The sequence below is a fragment of the Dendrobates tinctorius genome, unplaced genomic scaffold (genome assembly GCF_039654945.1).
Source record: "Dendrobates tinctorius isolate UK_male_01 unplaced genomic scaffold, ASM3965494v1 ptg000263l, whole genome shotgun sequence".
Taxonomy (NCBI): domain Eukaryota; kingdom Metazoa; phylum Chordata; class Amphibia; order Anura; family Dendrobatidae; genus Dendrobates; species Dendrobates tinctorius.
Window position 1 is genome coordinate 591,217 of NW_027361930.1, and position 21,372 is coordinate 612,588.

The following is a 21,372-nucleotide window of genomic DNA, read 5'->3' on the forward strand; positions in this document are numbered from 1 at the left end:
GAACGTCCCACAAAGCCCGGCAGGTGTCCACAACTATTCCATACAAGGTTGATTTTCCAATCCGGTACTGGAAGTGCAGTGAAGATATGGTCTATCCAGTAGCCAGGAATCTGTGAAACAGAGAAAAAACAAAAATTAATATTTGTGTATATGGATTTTTACAACACCAAAAAATAAAATTTAAAATGAAAAAAAAAAAATGGCGTACAAATATATGTGCAGCCTTTTCTTTACTACATGGCATAAAAAAAATACTGCAGCCTTTGGTTAACTACATGGCAGAACAATAATTCTGCCAGCTTTGGAATAGTACATGTGAGAACAAAGAAAATTATGCAGGCATTGTTTTTGCAATACTACCTACCATAATGTGACCAGGAGCCGTTCCTCAGGAGGAATCGCACGACGGAGCTGTGAGTCCTGTCTCCGGATGGCATCTTGGACACGACCAAGCAAATACCTGAAGCTTTGTTGGGACATCCGTGTGTAATCAGTAAATTTATCCGGGTTTGCCTGGAGCTCGCTGAAGAGGGTGTGGTACGCTCCACGGCTCTCCTGGAGTTCAATAATCGGATGTATCCACAAACGCCGCCGCTGCCGTCTTCGCTGTCTCTCTTTCTCCCTTTGTTGATGGCAAGCAACTGCATAAACCTGAGCCATCCTTTTGTCCAGATCCAAGTTGAAGTGAAAACTCTTCCAGCGCAGATCCATGTTGTCAAGAGAAAATGAAAGCAAATGTGAAGAATTCAGCTGTAAACTGGGTCTATATAAAGAATTCCCATAACACAAACCCACTGCTGTCCCATTGGTGGAGTCTGTTGCAAGAATTTTTCAAGGATTTTGCTACTGTGATTGTGACACCATGCGCATAAAAAATGCAAACGCATGGAAAAATGCATACAAACGCAGCGTTTTTTTTCGTAATGCGCACGATGATGCTACGAAAAATTGCAGCGTTCACTAGCGTTTGTAAGCGTTTTTTGAATGCGTATCGTGTGCTTGAAACGCTGCGCAAAAAGGCGCAAGTGTGAAACTAGCCTAAGACATTTTCCGAGCACATTCGCTCATCATTAGTGAAGAGTTTAAAAAAATTGGTTTTAGGCACACTACTACCACAGACAGGTGCAGAGTACACACAGAGAGGCTTTTTGTAAAAGTGCACACTCACAACACTTAATAATGTCCCTCACTCCTGCTGTGTCCCGTCACTAAGCAGAGCAGAATGGCGGCGTCACCCGAGATCTGGCATTTATACAGGCTGTGTCAAGTGGTGTGCCGGCCAATGACAGGCACAAGCCAATACTTTACTTTGACGTTCGGGTTTGCTCATCCCTACATACCATACTTTACCGGTGTATAATTTATGAAGTTGTACAGGATTGGAAAAACATGGCTGCTTTCATCCATTAACAGCACCACATCATGCGTTGTTTGGTACTGCGGCTCAGCTATCTTTATGGTAAATAAAGCTGAATAGCAAAACCACGCACAATGGGATGCATGGATTGTGAAAAAGTCTTTTTTTCCAATATCAAACAACCCCTATCAGACTTGTTCTATTATTTTAGATTACAATGCTAAATCAATATGTATTGGTATTTTAACCTACTTTTTCTTATGCTTCATTAGCAGTTCTCATTAAGGGCCATCTTTAAACATAAAGCAAAACACTATTTGACACGACTCTCTTACAAATGTCAATGGATTATACGTAAATGGAGCAAAATTATATGGGCCAGCCACTCCTACTTTATGCTTTTTCAGTGATTGAGGGGTGATTAGCTGCAGATGCATCCGTGTCTTTGTAGTGGGAATAGGGGTGACATTATGTTGTGCTTTGGATTAGACTGCTAATGCTTTGCTTTCTACCCAGCTGGGAAAAATCGTTTTTGCAACACACCTTTGCTTGTATTCTTCTACTTATCCTCAGCACTAGAGCTGTCCGTTCACATGAAATAGTTGTAGTTTAGCCGATGGCTAACCTTCCCGACTCTCCCATGTCCTTGTAGGGTATCTATGTACTTTTAATGGGCAGAGGTGAAAAATCTTCTGCCAGCATCCTTTGTCAGTGGTTTGTCTCCACAAAAATAAAAGAATCAATGTTTTACTTTCCCCGACCATCATCTGTGAAGAGTCGAGAAATTCCCCTAGACGTCAGATGTTCAACAAGTTGGGTTTGGACAACTTTTATGTAATGGAGGCTATAAAAGATAAATTGAAGGTAAGTTGAAGGTTATGGACGTGGAAAAATTGATTTTTACGTATTGGTTAACCTGTATTAGCAAAGCTACACTAAATTCCAGCTATCATTCTCAATTCCTGCATTCATTTCAGATGCCTTTGATATGCAGTTCAATCTGCTCCTAGAACTCCTGGCAAAAATGATAGAATTAAATTATATATACTATATTATATAGAATTATATATACACTTAGATGATCACAGTTTTGTTTTTTTTTACATAATAGAAAATACACAAATCACAGTCATGACAAATAATTAATGTTTGTTATGCTAAACATTTTGGCAATGTGAAACCTACCTCAAAGACTTGAAAGTGAAATATTGTAATAAAAGGCATATGTTTTTAAAGATGAACTGGAGGAAAAAACTATAAAATCACTCAGATGTAATGTTAAAAAAAAAATGGAATCATAACAAAAAATGTTAGTACTTTTCCTCTCAATTAGGTATTTATGATCAAACGAATTCTTTGAGGCATGGACTTAACTAACGATAATTCATAATCTAAATTGCACTGAAAAAAAAGAGTAAGGAGGACACTCTGGCGCTCATGAAAAATGAACAAGGCTTATGACTGCAGATGATGTGACCGGCTCTGTGCAGGTCCCGCCTAAATTATGTACAAAGTAGTAGTAAGATATATAATCACCGCGCTACAATGTGCGGTTGGTACTAGTGGTGTACCCCTATGGGTAATGATCTGAGAATACAATAAACCAATGCCTTGAGCAAATGGATAAAGCAGAAGGCAGCAAATGATAGTGGCACTTCTGCTATCCACTTGCAGAGCGTCACACGATAGTCCAGTCCTTAAGCTTGCTCGTGTGCAGAGAGGCTGGAGTGTAGGGAGCGCCCTCACATTGTAGCGGCTCTCACGGGTACAGAGACACAGGATGTGATGGGTTCAGCAGAATGCCAGCTAATGGGCTCCGGCCGGAAGCACCGACAAAGCAGAGACGAGGTTGTCAGGGAGCATGACGTCATGTGACTCAAAAGACGGGTGCGTGGTGAAACCAAACAACCAACTAATCCATCCTTATATACCCGCGCTAACCTCATACACCGCTGCCTGCTAGCAATGATGTAACCAGATGGGATAGTATGTGGATCTTCTTATGCATAAAGTGCTTGGCAAAATAATCTGGGAAGAATCAGTGCAAATTAAAGTGGAATATTTATATTGAATTAGATTATTATATGGCATATAATGATATTAAATGTATTGATAAGAATGAATAGAATAAAGAAATCAGGAATAAGCAGGTTTATTACAAATCAAGTCACCTCTGTGTGGTTAATATATATATATATATTGATTTGATGTAAATGTGACCTTGATATAATAAGTTCTAAAGACCTCCTGTTATGCAAAATCAATTTTATAAGGCAAGAGAAGGAAGGATGAAAAGAAAAAAGGATAAGGGAGACGGATTATATTACAAAACTGGGGAGAGTTATATGAATACTCTGCTTTATTAATAACATTAAAATTCAAATTATATGGATATACATTCATCTAAAAATGTGGGATAATTAATAAAAAACTGGTGGTATGCAAAAGGTGAGGGGAATCTATAACAAAATTAACAATTTTTTTTTATCATAAACTAGTTTATTAAGAACAACATATAGTTACAACATTTCTAAATACAACCAAAGAGGTAGTTTTCATTATAGTGGTATTGACCATAGTGATACTGTCAAAAGGTTTCAAAAATATCAAGATAATATGTTAACATCAAATCACATATCAGAATACCCCTTTTTTTAAGAAAAGTATGACATATTAATAAATTGTTCATTAACTTCTTGCAATCAAGTTGGGCTTTGTCAAGCCTGGCAAAGGAAAGAAAATAACTTCTAGTACAAAATTATAACAAAAAAGAAAAGACAAGAAGAGATCCTAAGAGGAGAGAAAGAGATGAGCAAGGTTTATGAATCCACCCAGATTCAGGTATGTACAATTACAATATATGGTGTCTTCATCACGACAGAAGGATTGAAGAGTACCCCGGGGAATCTCTGAATAAAATCCGTCCTTGCCAAGTACAGAAAAAGTCTGAGCTAATTTTTTTATGAGCAGAGAGTCTTTCCATTCCACACAAAAAATCCATTTCAAGAGACCATTCTTGGATAGCTGGAGTGATTCTAGAACACCAGTGTCTGGGAATGACTGTTCTAGTGGCAGATAAACAACGTCTCAGCAATCCTCTTTTGATAGATTGAAAAGACCCTGGTATTATAGAAAAATGTCCGATCTGGGGAGTTCTAGATAATTACCCTGTAATGTGTTTGTAAACATCAAAGACTTTGCTCCAAAGGCCACTTATTTGAGGACATTCCCACCAGATATGAAGCATAGTGCCTTTAGCATTTTCACATCTGCAGCATTTATTGGAGACAGAGGGAAATATCTTATGAAGATCTGCTGGGCAACGATACTATCTAGTTATGATTTTGTAATTTTTTTCTTGCGCTTTGCAAGCCAATGGAAACCTGTGTGTGTGTGTGCAAAAAAAAGTTTTGTTCCATTACTCCTCAGAGAAGGTCATCCCAATCTCTCCCATTCTTTCTTGAACCATAGGAGCGCTGTATTAGTCCGAGATGACAAAATATAATTTATTTGGGAGATCGGTATGCTTGGGTGCAACTTCTCTGATCAGCAACGAATCAAACTGAGAAGGGTCAGACTTGAGCACCGAGAACAGCTGAAGGTCATCAATGAATGAACGGAGCTGGAGGTATGAAAACCAAGGTATGGTTTGATCGGGGTAGAGAGCTTTAAGCTCGTTTAGCGATGGTATATTTCTAAAATTTGCAAGGAAATGATGGACTCTAGTTACATAGTTGAAGACCAGGAATTTACTCACTCCAACTCCGGGGGGAATTCTGGATTGTGAAAGTTTCTTTACTAATTGGTCCCAAACTCTGAGATCAACTGTTAATGGGGGGAGTGGTCCCTTGGAAGAACGAAATTGCTTAGAAATCCAGGGTAGAGAAGTTAAGTCTAGGCATGATAGGAATGACTCTAGTGTGACCCAACGCTTCTGATTCACACCATGAAACCAGTACAACAGCCGCAAAATGATACAGTTGAAAACTCGGTTAGATCCAGCCAAAAATGTTATGGCTAGTCTCGATCTTTATGATCTCCAAATGAAATTGTTACAGACTATTTAGGTGCTTAAAAAGAAACAGGGGAGTGCAATTGGAACCACTTGAAATACATAAAGCCGTTTTGGAAGAATGTCTATCATTTAATACGTTAATTCTACCGAACCAAGATAATTGTATTTTATCATAAGCCTTGAGCTTAGCTTTGACATGACTGAGCAAAGGCTCATGATTCGGATGGAAGAGCTGGGACAAGTCTGAGGGTAATTGGATCCCAAGATATTTCATAGAACCATAACACCAACAGAAAGGAAAGGACACCTTTAACAATTGTGACTCCTCCTGTGGGATATTGATGTTCAAAATCTCTGACTTAGAAAGATTTACCTTAAAATTATTCAGTGGACTATATGTCTCAAATTCTTTCAGAATAGAGGGCAGTGATGTCTTAGGATTAGTGATGTATTATAGGAGGTCATCTGCGTATAGTGCCAATTTATGAGATTTGTGCCTGACTGGGATTCCTTGAATATTGGAGTTTTTCTTGAGGGCCATTGCCAGATATTCGATCACAATAATATACAATAACGGGGAGAGTGTTGGGACTTAAATTGATTTGTTTAAGAGCCTTATGTAGAAATGGCCAGCTAACGCGGTCAAATGCTTTTTCAGCATCAACCGATATAATGCATGCTGGGATCTTTTTCAATTTCATATAGGACATAAGCAGCATCGTTTTAATCGTGTTGTCTCTTGCCTCCCTCTGGGGTACAAATCCTACTTGATCGTTGTGCATCAGGAGGGCTAATCTAATTTGATTTTAGAGAAAAGTTTAACATCAGTGTTAATTAAGGACATTGGGCTGTAACTTGAGCATAATGTTGGTCTTTCCCAGGTTTTGATATCACCGAAATATGGGCTTCCAGAGTTTGTCATCATTTTTCTTTAATCTAGGAATAAAGACCTCCTCTGTCCTGCAATTTTTCCTGGTATGAATAGATACTGAGGTATATTGAGTGGAGTTAGTATGTGTATTTATTTTACTCACTTATATAGCATTATTAATTCCACAGTGCTTTTATAGACATTATCAGAACTGTCCCCATTGGGGCTCACAATCTGGATTCCCTGTCAGTATGTCTTTGGAGTGTGGGAGGAAACCGGAGGAAACCCACGCAAACACGGAGAGAACATACAAACTCCTTGCAGATGTCCTTGGTGGGATTTGAACCAAGGACCCCAGCGCTGCAAGTGCTGAGTTAAATTATATTCATCCAGAATGACAAATTTTTGATGCGGTCTGCTGATATTGGACATCGCTCTCTATGGATGTTAGGCGAGGTGATGTGGGAATTAATTGATTGTGGTATGTTGTCCCTAGCAAATGTTCACATTTTTTTATCAATGATTTCCTTCTGTTTTTCTCTCAATCTTGACATAATGCTGGAGGCAAGGTCTTGGATACCTTCTACATGATTAACAGTATTAAGTTATTCACATAAGTAGGTTATCTGCTGATTAGTTTTTTTGAGGTTAGATAAACGTTTTTCAATAATAAAATGCAGTGCTTTATTGGAGAAAGTAGAGTAAAGGGCATCATACTCTTTTTGAATGTCTGGGTCCCCAAAAGTCATCAGCAAAGGATTTGTGTATAATTAGACCCTTTGGGACAATGCTTGCTTTCGCATACTGTTCTAGTGAGGCAACTTCACACATGTCCCTCATTTCATTAAATAAATGCTTTTCCAAGGACTTAAGTAGCTGATTGGCTTGTTAATACCAATATTTTCAGCTTGGAATTTACACCAAACATTAGTCAAACAAGTGTGAAATTCTGAGACCTTACTATTTGCGTTGATGATAGTCACTTAATAACTAAGTGTTATCGTAAGGATGTGGATTCTATCAGCTTTATACACTTAAGTAGTTGCCATTAACCAATATGGCTTACCAATATTCCCAAAGGTCAATGTACAAGAATGAGGCGGAATTGCACCAAAATTGATGACTATAACAAAGAAACTGAATATCTCACTGAACAATTTTTGTAAAAGGATTACTTGTTACCTGCATTGGAAAAAACAAGGCAAGACGTTAAAATTATCCCCAGGAGGAACCTAATATATAAAGCAACATCTAACCCCTCCCCACCCAGCCCTCAACAACAAATACATAAGTTACCTTTTCACAGTATCATTCCACTTATAGGAGATTCAATAAAATCATTTGCAAACGCTGGCCTATTCTTCAGGGGGATAAGAACATAGGGGATTTATTACCATCCCACCCCAGATTTGTGTATAGGAGAGCTCAAAATCTAGGCCATATTTTAGCTCCCACAACTAATTCTATCATTCAAAAAAAAAGTGCAACCCTCCAAACAGTTTCTACCAACTAGAATGAGTTTCACACCATGGGGTAGATGCTCTTGTTGTACACACACATCTTTTAAAAAAGAACCTCTTCGCAGACTCCACAAAACTAAGGAGTACAGCATTAAAACCGCCATTTCTTGCCAATCTACAGGGGTTATTTATATGTTAAAGTGCCCCTGCGATAAAATTTATATAGGCAGAATGAAAAGACGACTTACAGATACAGTGAAGGAACACCTGGACAATATCAGTAAGGGTTTCAAGGAGCATTCCCTTTCGCGCCACTTCTCGGATATACACAATCGGTCCTGTCAGGTGATCACTTTTTGTGGCATTCAACTTGCCCGCCAAAGTTTTAGCTGGGGGGGGGTGACTTTTTAAAACAAATGTCGAGGATCGAGCCCAATTGGATTTTTTTGTTAGCTTGGTTTCCAAAGGTTTAAGTCATGAAATCGAACTATATGCCTTTTAAGTGCGTGACCCAAACGTGTGTCATTCACACACTTTTACTTATATCTGAAAGATATAATAATTCTAAATATTTTTCCACATGCCGAACCCAAACCCATATATGGTATTCCTGTTTTGATAAGCTATACATTTATAAGGTCCCTAAAGCCACTACAACCTTTTTTCTGACATATATACACAACGCCATCGAGTAACTCCCATGGTACGACTATATTCTCTATATTTTTATATATTGCACCCAAAAAAATTTTTAGATATTGAAACAAGTTTTTTATATATTGAAACAAGTTTTTTCCTTAAATATATTGATAATTTTATTATAGATTACCCTCACCATTTGCATAACACCAATTTTTTTTAATTACCCCCCCAATTTGAGATTAATGTATATCCATATATTTTGAATTTTAATGTTATTAATAAAGCAAAGTTTTTATATAGCTCTCCCCAGTTTCGTAATATAATCCATCTCCCCTATCCTTTTTCCTTTTCATCCTTCCCTCTCTTGCCTTATGAAATTATTTTTCATAACATGAGGTCTTTAGAATATATTATCAAGGTCACATTTGCATCAAATCAATATATATAATAACCACACAGAGGTGACTTGATTTTTAATAAACATGTTTATTCCTTGTTTCTTTATTCTATTTTTTCTTATCAGTACATTTAATATCATTATATTATTTACAATAATCTAATTCAATATAAATGCTCCACTTCAATTTGCACTGAGTCATCCCAGATTATTATGCCAAGCACTTTATGCATAAGAAGATCCACATACTATCCAATCTGGGTACATTGCATCATTGCTAGCAGGCAGCGGCGTATGAGGTTGGCGCGGGTATATAAGGACGGGTTAGGCATAGGAACCGCAAACCTGATGAAGAAGGACCACGTTCTTCGAAATGCGTTGGTTGGTTGCTCGGTCTCACCACGCACCCCTCGTTTGAGTCACAAGATGTCACGTTTCCTGAGAACCTCGTGTCTGCTTTGGTGGTGCTTCCGGCCGGAGCCCGCCATTAGCCTGCATTCCGCTGCACCCGTCACAGCCTGCGTCTCTGTGCACCCGAGAGAGCCGCTACAGCGGGAGGATGCTGCCTACACTCCAGCCTCTCTGCACATGAGTAAGCCTGAGCACTGGACTATCGTTGACGCTCTACAAGTGGATAGCAGAAGTAAGTGCAGCTATCATTTGCTGCCTTCTGCTTTACCCATTTGCTCTGGGCATTGGTTTATTGTATCCTCAGACCATTACCTATAGGGGTACACCACTAGTACCATCCTCACATTGTAGTGCGGTCATTATATATCTTACCACTACTTTGTACATAATCTAAATTGTGCTGGTTCCAACTTTCTGAAAAAGTCCTTGACTGATCACCTTTGCTTGATGAAGTCTTGTCATGGTCTATACCATATTTTTTTTTTTAATTTGGTAGCCGTGTCCTTAATTTGCTGCAAATGTCACGGACACTGCATTGGACTCACCACGTGAGCCTGTGTGCGTGTCCGGGGATGTGCTGGGGGTGCTCGTGGACTCCTACCGTGCTGTGTGGCTGCGGCTGTGAGTGCGCCGCAGGTGAGCAGGACCTGCAACACGTGACCACCGGGAAAGTGGCTGGAGGCGGAGTCACAGCCTGAACCCCTGTGGATGCTAGTCCGGGCCGGCGGAGACGAGAGAAGTGTCAGGCAAGCCGAGGTCAGACCAGAGGACGGCACAGTAATCGGAGGGAAAGACAAATAGCGTAGTCATAAGCGAGCTGGGGTCAGAAGCCAGAGAGAGCAACGTGATATCAGAGGGACAAACTAGCAGGAAGTCAGGGGACGTAGCTGAAATCAAACCAGGAGAGACACAGGATCAGAAGGCAGATATCAAACAAGAAACAGACCGGGTCATTCACAAGCAAGCATACGGGAACAGGCAGAACACACAGATATACGGGGTCAGTTGCTCAGCCGAGAACAGAAGTATCACTTATGAGATTCTCAACACAGAGGCGGGTATATATAGTCCACCCTAATTCAAAGGGAGGCCACACAGAATTAACCCTAAGAGGATGGACAACTGAATCCCGTCCATTACCATGACAGCAATTTTCCTGAGGAGGAGTCTTTGCTAATTGGCAAAATGCTATATCATCCCAAAATATGACTTTGACATCATCAAACGTGAGTGAGAAATGTGTACACCTATGTGTTGACTGGACACGTAATGATCGCAATCTTCCCAGGTCCTATACCTTACACAGAATATAGCTTTTATACGCTGACGCACTTAAGTCTTCCTTGTTCTGCCCCTTATGATTCTTTTTTATACCTATCTTGTTTGGACATTCAACATCTTTTGCTACACTCTGTTAGATTTTCATCTTCAGTGGAGTTTTACAGTCTTCTCAATTGACAATTTTCTTGTTAGGGGTCTTTTTTTTAATCAACATTCTCCGACCCCTTGATTTTCTTTTGTAAGCCTGCACCAAATTTAGATTTTTCCCTTGTGGGAGTGTCTTTTAGTGATAAAGGCTGGATGCAATGTCTCTGCATATCCGGGGAACTACAGGTGCCTCTCACAAAATTAGAATATCAGCAAAAAGTTAATTTATTTCAGCTCTTCAATACAAAAAGTGAAAATCATATATAGGGTCATTACAAACAGAGTGATCTATTTCAAGTATTTATTTCTGTTAATGTTGATGATTATGGCTTACAGTCAATCAAAACTCAGAAGTCATTATCCCAGTAAATCAGAATAATTAACAAAAACACCTGCAAAGGCTTCCTAAGAATTAAAAAGGTCCCTTAGTCTGTTTCAGTAGGCTCCACAATCATGAGGAACACTGCTGACTTGACAGATATCCAGAAGGCAGTCATTGACACATTCCACAAGGAGTGTAAGCCACAAAATGTCATTGCTAAATAAGCTGGCTGTTCACAAAGTGCTGTATCCAAGCATATTAATGGAAAGTTGAGTGTCAGGAAAAAGTGTGGTAGAAAAAGGTGCACAAGCATCTGGGATAACTGCAGTCTTGAAAGAATTGTTAAGAAAAGGACATTCAGAAATTTGTGAGAGATTCACAAGGAGTAGACTGCTGCTGGAGTCATTGCTTCAAGAACCACCACCCATAGACGTATCCAGGTCATGGGCCACAAGTGTCGCATTCCTTGTGTCAAGCCACTCATGACCAATAGGCAACGCCAGAAGCGTCTTACCTGGGCCAAGGAGAAAAAGAACTGGACTGTTGCTCAGTGGTCCAAGGTGTTTTCAGATGAAAGTAAATTTTGCATTTCATTTGGAAATCAAGGTCTGGAGGAAGAGTGGAGAGGCCACAATCCAATCTGCTTGAGGTCTAGTGTGAAGTTTCCACAATCAGTGATGGTATGGGGAGCCATGTCATCTGCTGGTGTAGGTCCACTGTGTTTTATCAACAAGAAAGTCAGCGCAGCTGTCTATCAGGAAATTATAGAGCACTTCATGCTTCCCTCTGCCAACAAGCTTTTTGGAGATGGAAATTTCATTCTCCAGCAGGACTTGGCACCTGTCTACACTGCCCAAAGTACCAATATCTGGTTTAAACATAACAGTATCACTGTGCTTGATTGGCCAGTAAACTCGCCCGACCTTAACCCTATAGAGAATCTATGGGGTATTGTCAAGAGGAAGATGAGAGACACCAGACCCAACAATTCAGATGAGCTGAAGGCTGCTATCATAGCAACCTTGGCTTCCATAACCCCTCAGCAGTGCCACAGGCTGATCGCCTCCATGCCACACTGCATTGATGCAGTAATTGATGCAAAAGGATCCCCAACCAAGTATTGAGTGAATTTACTGAACATACATTTCATATTTTAAAATCATTTTTCAAGCTGGTGTTATAAATTATTCTACTTTAATGAGATAATTACTTTTAGGTGCAAACCAAAAGTAGGGGCACCACCATCAATAATAGCAAAGTGGGATCCAACCCAGCCCATTCAGAAAAGCTGTGTGAAGCATAACAAAAAAGCAGGGATGGGCTATACACGGGGGATCACCACAGACAAATGATTAGCGTTAAGAAAGACAGTTTTTATTGGACATGTATAAACCACACACAAGTTATAAACATTAAAAAGTCACAAATGTGACTTGACAAACACATAACTGGTTCACAATAGAACCTACACCCTGTAGGTATACTCCACAAGAGACCTGCCTATATAAACAGCATACCAACTGGTGACTAAGTGTGAGAAACGAAATAATATAGATGAGCATGCTATAATGCCCCTCAATTTTAATACCATTTGAATCTCTTTAGGCATTAAAATTGAGGAGCATTTTAGCATGCTGTTGCTGTTTATATAGGCAGGTCTCTTGTGGAGTATACCTACAGGGTGTAGGTTCTATTGTGAACCAGTTATGTGTTTGTCAAGTCACATGTGTGACTTTTTAATGTTTTTAACTTGTGTGTGGTTTATACATGTCCAATAAAAACTGTCTTTCTTAACGCTAATCATTTGTCTGTGGTGGTCCCCCGTGTATAGCCCATCCCTGCTTTTTTGTAATGCTTCATAATGACTTTTAGGTTTTCATTGGCTGTAAGCCATAATCATCAACATTAACAGAAATAAACACTTGAAATAGATCACTCTGTTTGTAATGACTCTATATAATATATGAGATTCACTTTTTTGTGCTAAGCATCTCATGCGTTTTTCCTAAATTTCAAAAGCCATTACGCTATTCACACTTCATATATTTCACATTAACATGCAATTGAGAGCAACCATTTACTCATTTTGATAAACAAGCATTCCTGCAAAAAGTGAACCAGTTATGTGTTTGTCAAGTCACATTTGTGACTTTTTAATGTTTATAACTTGTGTGTGGTTTATACATGTCCAATAAAAACTGTCTTTCTTAACGCTAATCATTTGTCTGTGGTGGTCCCCCGTGTATAGCCCATCCCTGCTTTTTTGTAATGCTTCATAATGACTTTTAGGTTTTCATTGGCTGTAAGCCATAATCATCAACATTAACAGAAATAAACACTTGAAATAGATCACTCTGTTTGTAATGACTCTATATAATATATGAGATTCACTTTTTGCATTGAAGAACTGAAATAAATTAACTTTTTGATGATATTCTAATTTTCCTATTCAACAGCCTAACCGGCAATCCCTGCATGTGTTGAGTCAGTCAGACAGCCGTGAGACATGCAGCCATGGCGACTAGTGATGAGCGAGTATACTCATTGCTCGGGTGTCCTGTGAGTATTTTGGCGTGCTCGGAGATTTAGTTTGTGTGGATGCATCTGCATGATTTGCGGCTGCTGGACAGGCTGAATACATGTGAGGAATGCTTGTTTATCAAAATGAGTAAATGGTTGCTCTCAATTGCATGTTAATGTGAAATATATGAAGTGTGAATAGCGTAATGGCTTTTGAAATTTAGGAAAAACGCATGAGATGCTTAGCACAAAATTTGGCGAAAAAATGTGAGCCCATTCACCAACGTCAAGGTGATCTGATCGAATAGGTCCCTGATCTAACTGCCTAGTGTGAACACTTACCTCTGGCTAATAACTTGGTAAAGCCTATATTTATAGGAAGGTCGGAACCAAATGTGATTGGATGTAATTAAAACCACAGCATGGTGAAGGGCAGAGTGCTCAACCAGAAAGCTGGCATACAAATCACAGAAAACTGACGGCACATTAAAAATGTGAGCCCATTCACCAACGTCAAGGTGATCTCATCGAATGGGGAATGCCTGTTTGTTAGGGAATCCCCATATGTATTCATGCTGTCTAGCAGCTGCAAATCATGCAGCTGCTTTAACACAAACTAAATCGCCAAGTACGCCAACATACTCGGAGGACACCCTAGCATGCTCGGGAAAACTCGACCAATGAGTATACTCGTTCATCACTAACGGCAACTTGATAATAGTTTTCGTGCACGCCGAAGAAACTCTATTAGCACACGAGCATGCTCGGATACCTTAGCCACTATTTACAGTGAGTACAGAAAGTATTCAGACCCCTTTAAATTTTTCACTCTTTGTTTCATTGCAGCCATTTGGTAAATTCAAAAAAAAAGTTCTTTTTTTTTCTCATTAATGTACACTCTGCACCCCATCTTGACTGAAAAAAACAAATGTAGAAATTTTTGCAAATTTATTTAAAAAGAAAAACTGAAATATCACATTTTCATAAGTATTCAGACCCTTTGCTCAGACACTCATATTTGTCAGATGCTGTCCATTTCCTTGTGATCCTCCTTGAGATGGTTCTACTCCTTCATTGAAGTCCAGCTGTGTTTAATTAAACTGATAGGACTTGATTTGTAAAGGCACACACATGTCCATATAAGACCTCACAGCTCACAGTGCATATTAGATCAAATTTGAATCATGAGGTCAATGGAACTGGCCAATGAGCTCAGAGACAGAATTTTTGCAAGGCACAGATCTGGCCAAGGTTGCAAAAGAATTTCTACAGTAGTCAAGGTTCCTAAGAGCACAGTGGCCTCCATAATCCTTAAGTGGAAGAAGTTTGGGACCACCAGAAGTCTTCCTAGATCCGACCGTCCAGCCAAACTGAGCATTCGTGGGAGAAGAGCCTTGATGAGAGAGGTAAAGAAGAACCTCAAGATCACTATGACTGAGCTCCACAGATGCAGTAAGGAGATGGGAGAAAGTTCCACAAAGTCAACTATCACTGCAGCCCTCCACCAGTTTGGCCTTTATGGCAGAGTGGCCCGACTGAAGCCTCTCCTCAGTGCCAGACATATGAAAGCCTGTATAGAGTTTGCTAAAAAACACATGAAGGACTCCCAGACTATGAGAAATAAGATTCTCAGGTTAGATGAGATGAAGATAGAACTTTTTGGTGATAATTCTAAGCAGTATGAGTAGAGAAAACCAGGCACTGCTCATCACCTGCCCAATACAATCCCAACAGTGAAACATGGAGGTGGCAGCATTATGCTATGGGGGTGCTTTTCAGCTGCAGGTTCAGGATGACTGGTTGCAATTGAAGGAAACATGAATGCGGCCAAGTACAGAGATATCCTGGATGAAAACTTCTTCCAGAATGCTCTGGACCTCAGACTTGGCCGCAGGTTTACCTTCCAACAAGACAATGACCCTAAACACACAGCTAAAATAACAAAGGAGTGGCTTCAGAACAACTCTGTGACCATTCTTGGCTGAGCATCTTTGGAGAGACCTGAAAATTGCTGTCCACCAACATTCACCATCCAACCTGATGGAAATGGAGAGGATCCCCAAATCCAGGTGTGAAAAACTTGTGGCATCATTCACAAGACAACTCAAGGCTGTAAAAGCTCAAAAGGGTGATTCTACTCACTACTGAGCAAAGGGTCTGAATACTTATGACCATGTGATATTTCAGTTTTTCTTTTTTAATAAATTTGCAAAAATTTCTACATTTCTGTTTTTTTTTCAGCCAAGATGGGGTGCAGAGTGTACATTAATGAGAAAAAAAAAATGAACAAAGAGTGAAAAATTAAAAGGGGTCTGAATACTTTCCGCACCCACTGTAAGAGCAATAAACTCTATCTATCTCCAAGGTAAAAAGCATTGGAGATAAAGAGCAACCCTGTCTGGTTCCCCTCCTCAAATCAATGTAAGATTCCATTCACAAAAATATTGGAATGCCGCTTACTATAAAGTAATTTAATCCAGCTTCAGAATTTATCATTAAACTCAGGTGCTGCCCTCATGATAACTGGCCACTGTGAACTGAGATAACCTTACTGCCGTCAGTTCAGTTCACAGCAGCTGGGTCTTGTGGAGCACAGCACAAACCCAGCAGTGGCTGCTGCTCCAGTCTGTGGAGCTGCGTTCAATGAATAGAGCGCCACAGACTGGATGAAGAAGATTGGAAATGTCGTGGGACTTCAATATTATGAATTACGGCAGACCCTGTGGATAATTATTTTTTTACTATTATTGTTTTTTTTTAATAAATGGGGAAAGAGGGAAATTGTTGAGGATTTTTTTTCTGTGTTTTATTCTATTTTTACTTACTGTGTTAGTAATGTTAGTGTCTGATAGATGCCTGTCCATTACTAACCTGTGGTCTTGATGTCAGTGGACATTACACAGCTGACTTCAACCCCACAATCCCATTACCCCGACTGCCACTGCACCAGAGTAATTGGGAAGAACTGAGGTTAAGTGCCAGAATTGGCGCATATATTTGGTGGGCCATTTCTGGGGCGCTTGAGGGCTATATCCTCAGCCCTTCCCAGCCTATTAATATTAGCCCCCAGCTTTCTGCTTTCCTTTGGTTGGTTATTAAAATGTTGTTTTTTTCATTTACTTATTTTTAATTATTTTTCATTTATGTTAGTAATAAATGAATAAAATAAACGGCGCTGGGTCCCTTTTATCTTTAATTACCAACCAAGGTAAAGCAGACATCTGGGGGCTGATATTAAGAGTCTGGGAATGCCCATGGTTATTGGGTCATTCCCAACCTGCAAATATCAGCCTGTAGCCACCCCAGAAGTGACTCATCATATTTGATGCGCCAATTCTGGTGCTTAGCCACGGCTCTTCCCGATAGCCCAGGTGCAGTGGCAATTGTTTTTAGGCTTGATGTCAGCTGACTGACACCAAGTCCAGGGGTTAATAATGGAGAGGTGTCAATCAGACACACACCCCCATTATTAAGTAGAAAAAATAAATTAACACACAGAAAAAAATATTGAGAGCTTTCTGAGAGTGAGGCTCAATAGGGTTACGCGCGGTCAGCAGCAGGCACAAGTGTGATCATTTCCATGGCTGCCCCTAAACAGGAGTGAACTATGAAGTCTCATTCTAAGAACTTTCTCATAATGAGACTCCATAGGATTCTATGAGCGTTGTGTTACATTTCTCTATTGTATTACCACTAGAACTTCCTGGATTTATTTTTAATTAATAAATGGGTAACTGAGGTTGTTGGGGCAAATGTTGTGAGGCAGTGACCAGTCTCACAGGTAGGGGGTCACTGTATCTTCTCCCCAGGATGCGCATGGAGGCGTATTGAGGTCATGAGGGGGCATTGCAGTCGTAGGTGTAGCTGGGATTGCAATGGTGAAGCAGTGACGATGTCACCGGTAGGTTGTCACTTTGTGTTAGGTAGGATGTGCACGGAGGTGTATGAAGGCCATAAGAGTGCACGGCAGTCACGGGCATAGCGGTGGCTGCAGTGCAGACTAATATAATGAAAATAAGTTCTGGTCTTGGACATGCTAGTGTCCAAGGCAGATGTAGGGAAAACCTGCTCTGGGAGTTTGTGTTGTGAAACAGACGGCAGGATAGTAGTTGTGCAGTCCATTTCACTCCAGACCCAGGTTTTCCATGTGGCTAAAGGCCACAGGTTCCTTTGTTAAAAGCCCTGCAATAAAGGGTTTGGGTGTTTCAGGTCCAGTGTCAGAGCCAGAGTGAGTTGGTGCTTGTTACTGTGCAGAGCAGTTGGTGTTGCAGAGCACAGCCTTTGTGAGGCTACACAGGACAGAGCAGAGCCAATAAACCTGGCACCCACAGCGTATACACAGTGGTGCTGCTGTCCACAGTAACTGGTTAGAGGACTGGTGTGCGTAACGGCTGCAAACGGGTGGATATGGTGCCCGGTTGCAACCCAGAGGATATCAAGGACTGTCTACGGCTGTGTGAGTAAAAAGACAGTAAGACAGCGGTGCGTTCACCCGCGGTAACTGATCTCGGATGTGGACAGGTCTTTTGCCGAGGTAAACCTGAGATATCATGTCCTGTGCCAGAAGGAGGATTGCCGTGTGTAGAGATTGCAAACTAAACGAGCAAAGCTGTGAGTAGAGACATTGACACGGCGCTCCAGTCGCCCACAGAAACTGGACAAAGGGAGCTACAGTGTGTTACGGACTGCAAACTGAAGAAGATTGTGCCTTGTGAAAAGCTGTGATTAAGAGACTTTAATACGGCACTGCAGTCGCCCACGGTTAATGGACAAAGGGAGGTCCAGCATGTTTAGGGACTGCAATCTAAAGCCATGTAGTATGTAGTGCTATGAAATTGACACTAATATATGCACTTGTGTGAAGCGGACACTGAGTTAATATGCACTTGCGTGGATTGTATTTTAATGCTGTGAAGTAACTCATTATAGAGACTTTGTGTTTGAACTTTGTGGGTCACTGCCTCTTCATTGCATATGGTGCTACCAGTGCACTACAGTGTAAAATATTGGTGGTGTGTGTCTTATTTTCCCTTTTAAAGATTGCTTATTTGGGGGGTGGCTGCGGTGGAGTGAGGCCACAGTATGCAGGGTCTCTGCTTCAGGAGTCCGACGGTGGCAGGAGCAATTCTTTGGTGCCTGGGATCACAGAAAGTGTCGGCGCTGATTTTCAGAGTCCATTTTCCCTATGTTATCATTGAAGTGGGCTTTGGGAAAATGGCCGCCAAAGGCAGTGCATGCACAAATTGAGATCTTGTCTCCCGAGAACTCAATCTGCGCATGTGCTGCCAGATGCGGCCATATCCCGAAACCCACCACAGGGATATCATAGGGAAAATGGAATCTGCTCACTGGCACTGACACGTTCTGTGATCCCAGACGCCGCAGAATCACTCCGCTCCTGCTGCCGCTGGCCTCATGAGGCAGCGACCCTGCCTCCTGTGACCCCGATGCACCACAGCCTGCCCCTGGTAAGCTCACTTCGGATTGTAAGATACCTGACCACCATTTTCCTTCCAAATTTGAAGGAAAAAAGTGCTTATTATAATCTGAAAAATATATTTGCTTAACACATTAGTTTTTGTGGGTGTCTGATAGATGCTGCCCCATTACTAACCTCTGGGCTTGATGTCAGCAGACATTACATAGCTGCCATCAACACCAAAAATTACCCTGCTTTCCAACGCACCGGGGCAAGCAGGAAAAGCTGGACAAAGTAACAGAATTGGTATATCTAATTGATGTGTCTTTTCTGGGGCCGCTGTGGGCTGCTAATTTTAGGCTGGGGTGAGCCAAATATTCAGAGCATGAGAATACCAGCCCCCAGCTGTTTGCTGAACCTTGGCTGGTTATCAAAAAATGGGGGGACACTATGGAGTGTTTTTAACGATTTATTTAAATATATATTTTTAACCCCTCTCTGCCATCCGACCTACAATACCGTCCATGTGACCTGAGCCTGTCTGACCATGGATGGTATAGTACGTCATATCTTTAATGCAACACTGTGACCGAAGTCACGGTGATCGCATTAAAATTCCGGCACCATCTTACCTGTGGGAAGATGGTATCGGTATCTTGGGGGGGTGTCCCCGGGTGGGGAAGATGGTATCGGTATCTTGGGCGGTGTCCCCGCCCACCCGCACTCATGATCGCTGTTATTGGCTATTCAATTCTCAGGTTGGCACGATCGACGATCACATCGATTATGCCAATCGCAGGGCACAGCTGCGGATTTACCACTCTGTGCCCTGCCGGTGACCTGCCTAGGATCGGTGCTGTAAGAGCACCGATCCTACATGGTGCCTAGGAAAGGCCAGTCATGGCCTGGAGCTGCTGATTGGCACGAACGATGTAATTGGGGATTGCGCCAATCACAGGGCACAGCCACGGTGTGACCACGCTGTGCCCTCCCAGTGACCTGCCGGTGACCTGCCTAGGATTGGAGTTGTGAGCTCCGATCCTAGGCCAGTGCCTAGCAACACTGGCGTTATCAGAGTCATCTCTGATTGGTGATTGATGTCATCATCGATCACAAAAAAGACAAGTCACAGCAGCGGTATGACCGCTCTGTGACCTGTCTGTGACTGGCCAGGTTTTTCAGGGTGGTCACACTGCTGGATCTCATGCTGTGCTGGGACTTGTGGTGCCACAGAAGCCTGTGACACCACAATCCCTGCGAAAAAAGAAGAAAGAGGACAAGAAAGAAGAGAGACTACAACCGTGTTTTGATCCCTGCCCGATCTCTCTTCATCCCCCCTTCCCTTTCCCTCTCTTTTTACCCCCCCTGTGCCGCTCTTGTGTGCACATTTAGCAGCCGCTGAGCGTTGATTGGTGACGCAGTTCACTGATCAACACTCGTGCTTGCTTTTCTTTCTCGCCCCCTTTGCGCCACCTCCGTGTGCACATCCAGCAGTCGCTGAACTTTGATAAGTGACACAGTTCACTTATCAGAACTTGTGCCTGCTGTTTTCCATTTTTCTTCCTCACCCCCCTTGCGCCACCCCCATGTGCACATCCAGCAGCTGCAGAACTTTGATAAGTGACGCAGTTCACTCATTAGAGCTCGTGTCTGATGTTTTAGACATTTTTCTTTTTCGCCACCTCCATGTGCAGATCCAGCAGTCGCTGAACTTTGATAAGTGAAACAGTTCACTTATCAGAGCTCATGCTTGCTGTTTTAGACACTTTTATTTTCACCACCTTCATGCCCACATCCAGCAGCTGCCAAACTTTGATGAGTGAAACAGTTCACTCATCAGAGCTTGTGCCTGCTGTTTTACACTTTTCTTTTCACAGACATTTTTTTTCTCCCTGGTTGTGCTTTTTTTCTTTTAGCTTTTTCTTTTCAGTCAAAAGTTTACACCAAACACTATCCCCCACACACAAACAGTTAAAAATAAGGTATTTGACACAAGCATCATATTCATAAAAAAGTCCCGCCCATCATGTTCGTCCCAATAGTGCTATTCAGTGGAGGACGCATATGCTTTCCCTGCCTCCAACACTGATAGCGAGGGAGAGGATCCCACGTTTCTTTATTTCTCAGATTCTTCATCCCCATCCTCTTCCTCCTCTTCATCTTCCTCCTCGGGTCCTGCGGAACTGCCACACAGATGTCCCAGGACAGAGGATTAAGAAGTGCCCACCATTCCACAAGATGAACCAGAGCACCCCATTATGGACCCCGTATGGACCTCTGTTGAGAGCTCATTTTCTCGTTCACTTTTGATGTCCGATGAACTCCCTCTGCTGGTGAAAGGAGGTGGTGAAACTGATTTGGATGGGAGAAACCTGTCATCTGAACAGGTGGATTGCGATTGGACATCCGGAATCTCTGAGTGGATATAAGGCTGCCGACGCCCTGTAAGGTTGCTGGTGATTTCTCTGCTCTGATCTTTGGCCTCCAGTTCAGTTCCTGTCTTCTGAAAGCTAAGTTTTGCTCTGTTTTT

At 41.5% G+C, this 21,372-nt stretch overlaps 1 protein-coding gene across 1 annotated transcript in view; it reads left to right on the plus strand.

The window, feature by feature from the left end:
* Positions 1 to 21,372, plus strand: part of CRCP (CGRP receptor component) — a 112,773-nt gene that overhangs the window by 53,823 nt on the left and 37,578 nt on the right. Inside the window, exon 6 of the mRNA XM_073558928.1 lies at positions 2,133 to 2,221. Within this exon, the coding sequence (XP_073415029.1) occupies positions 2,133 to 2,195 (63 nt within the window). The 3' untranslated portion in view covers positions 2,196 to 2,221. The remainder of the gene's footprint in view (positions 1 to 2,132; positions 2,222 to 21,372) is intronic.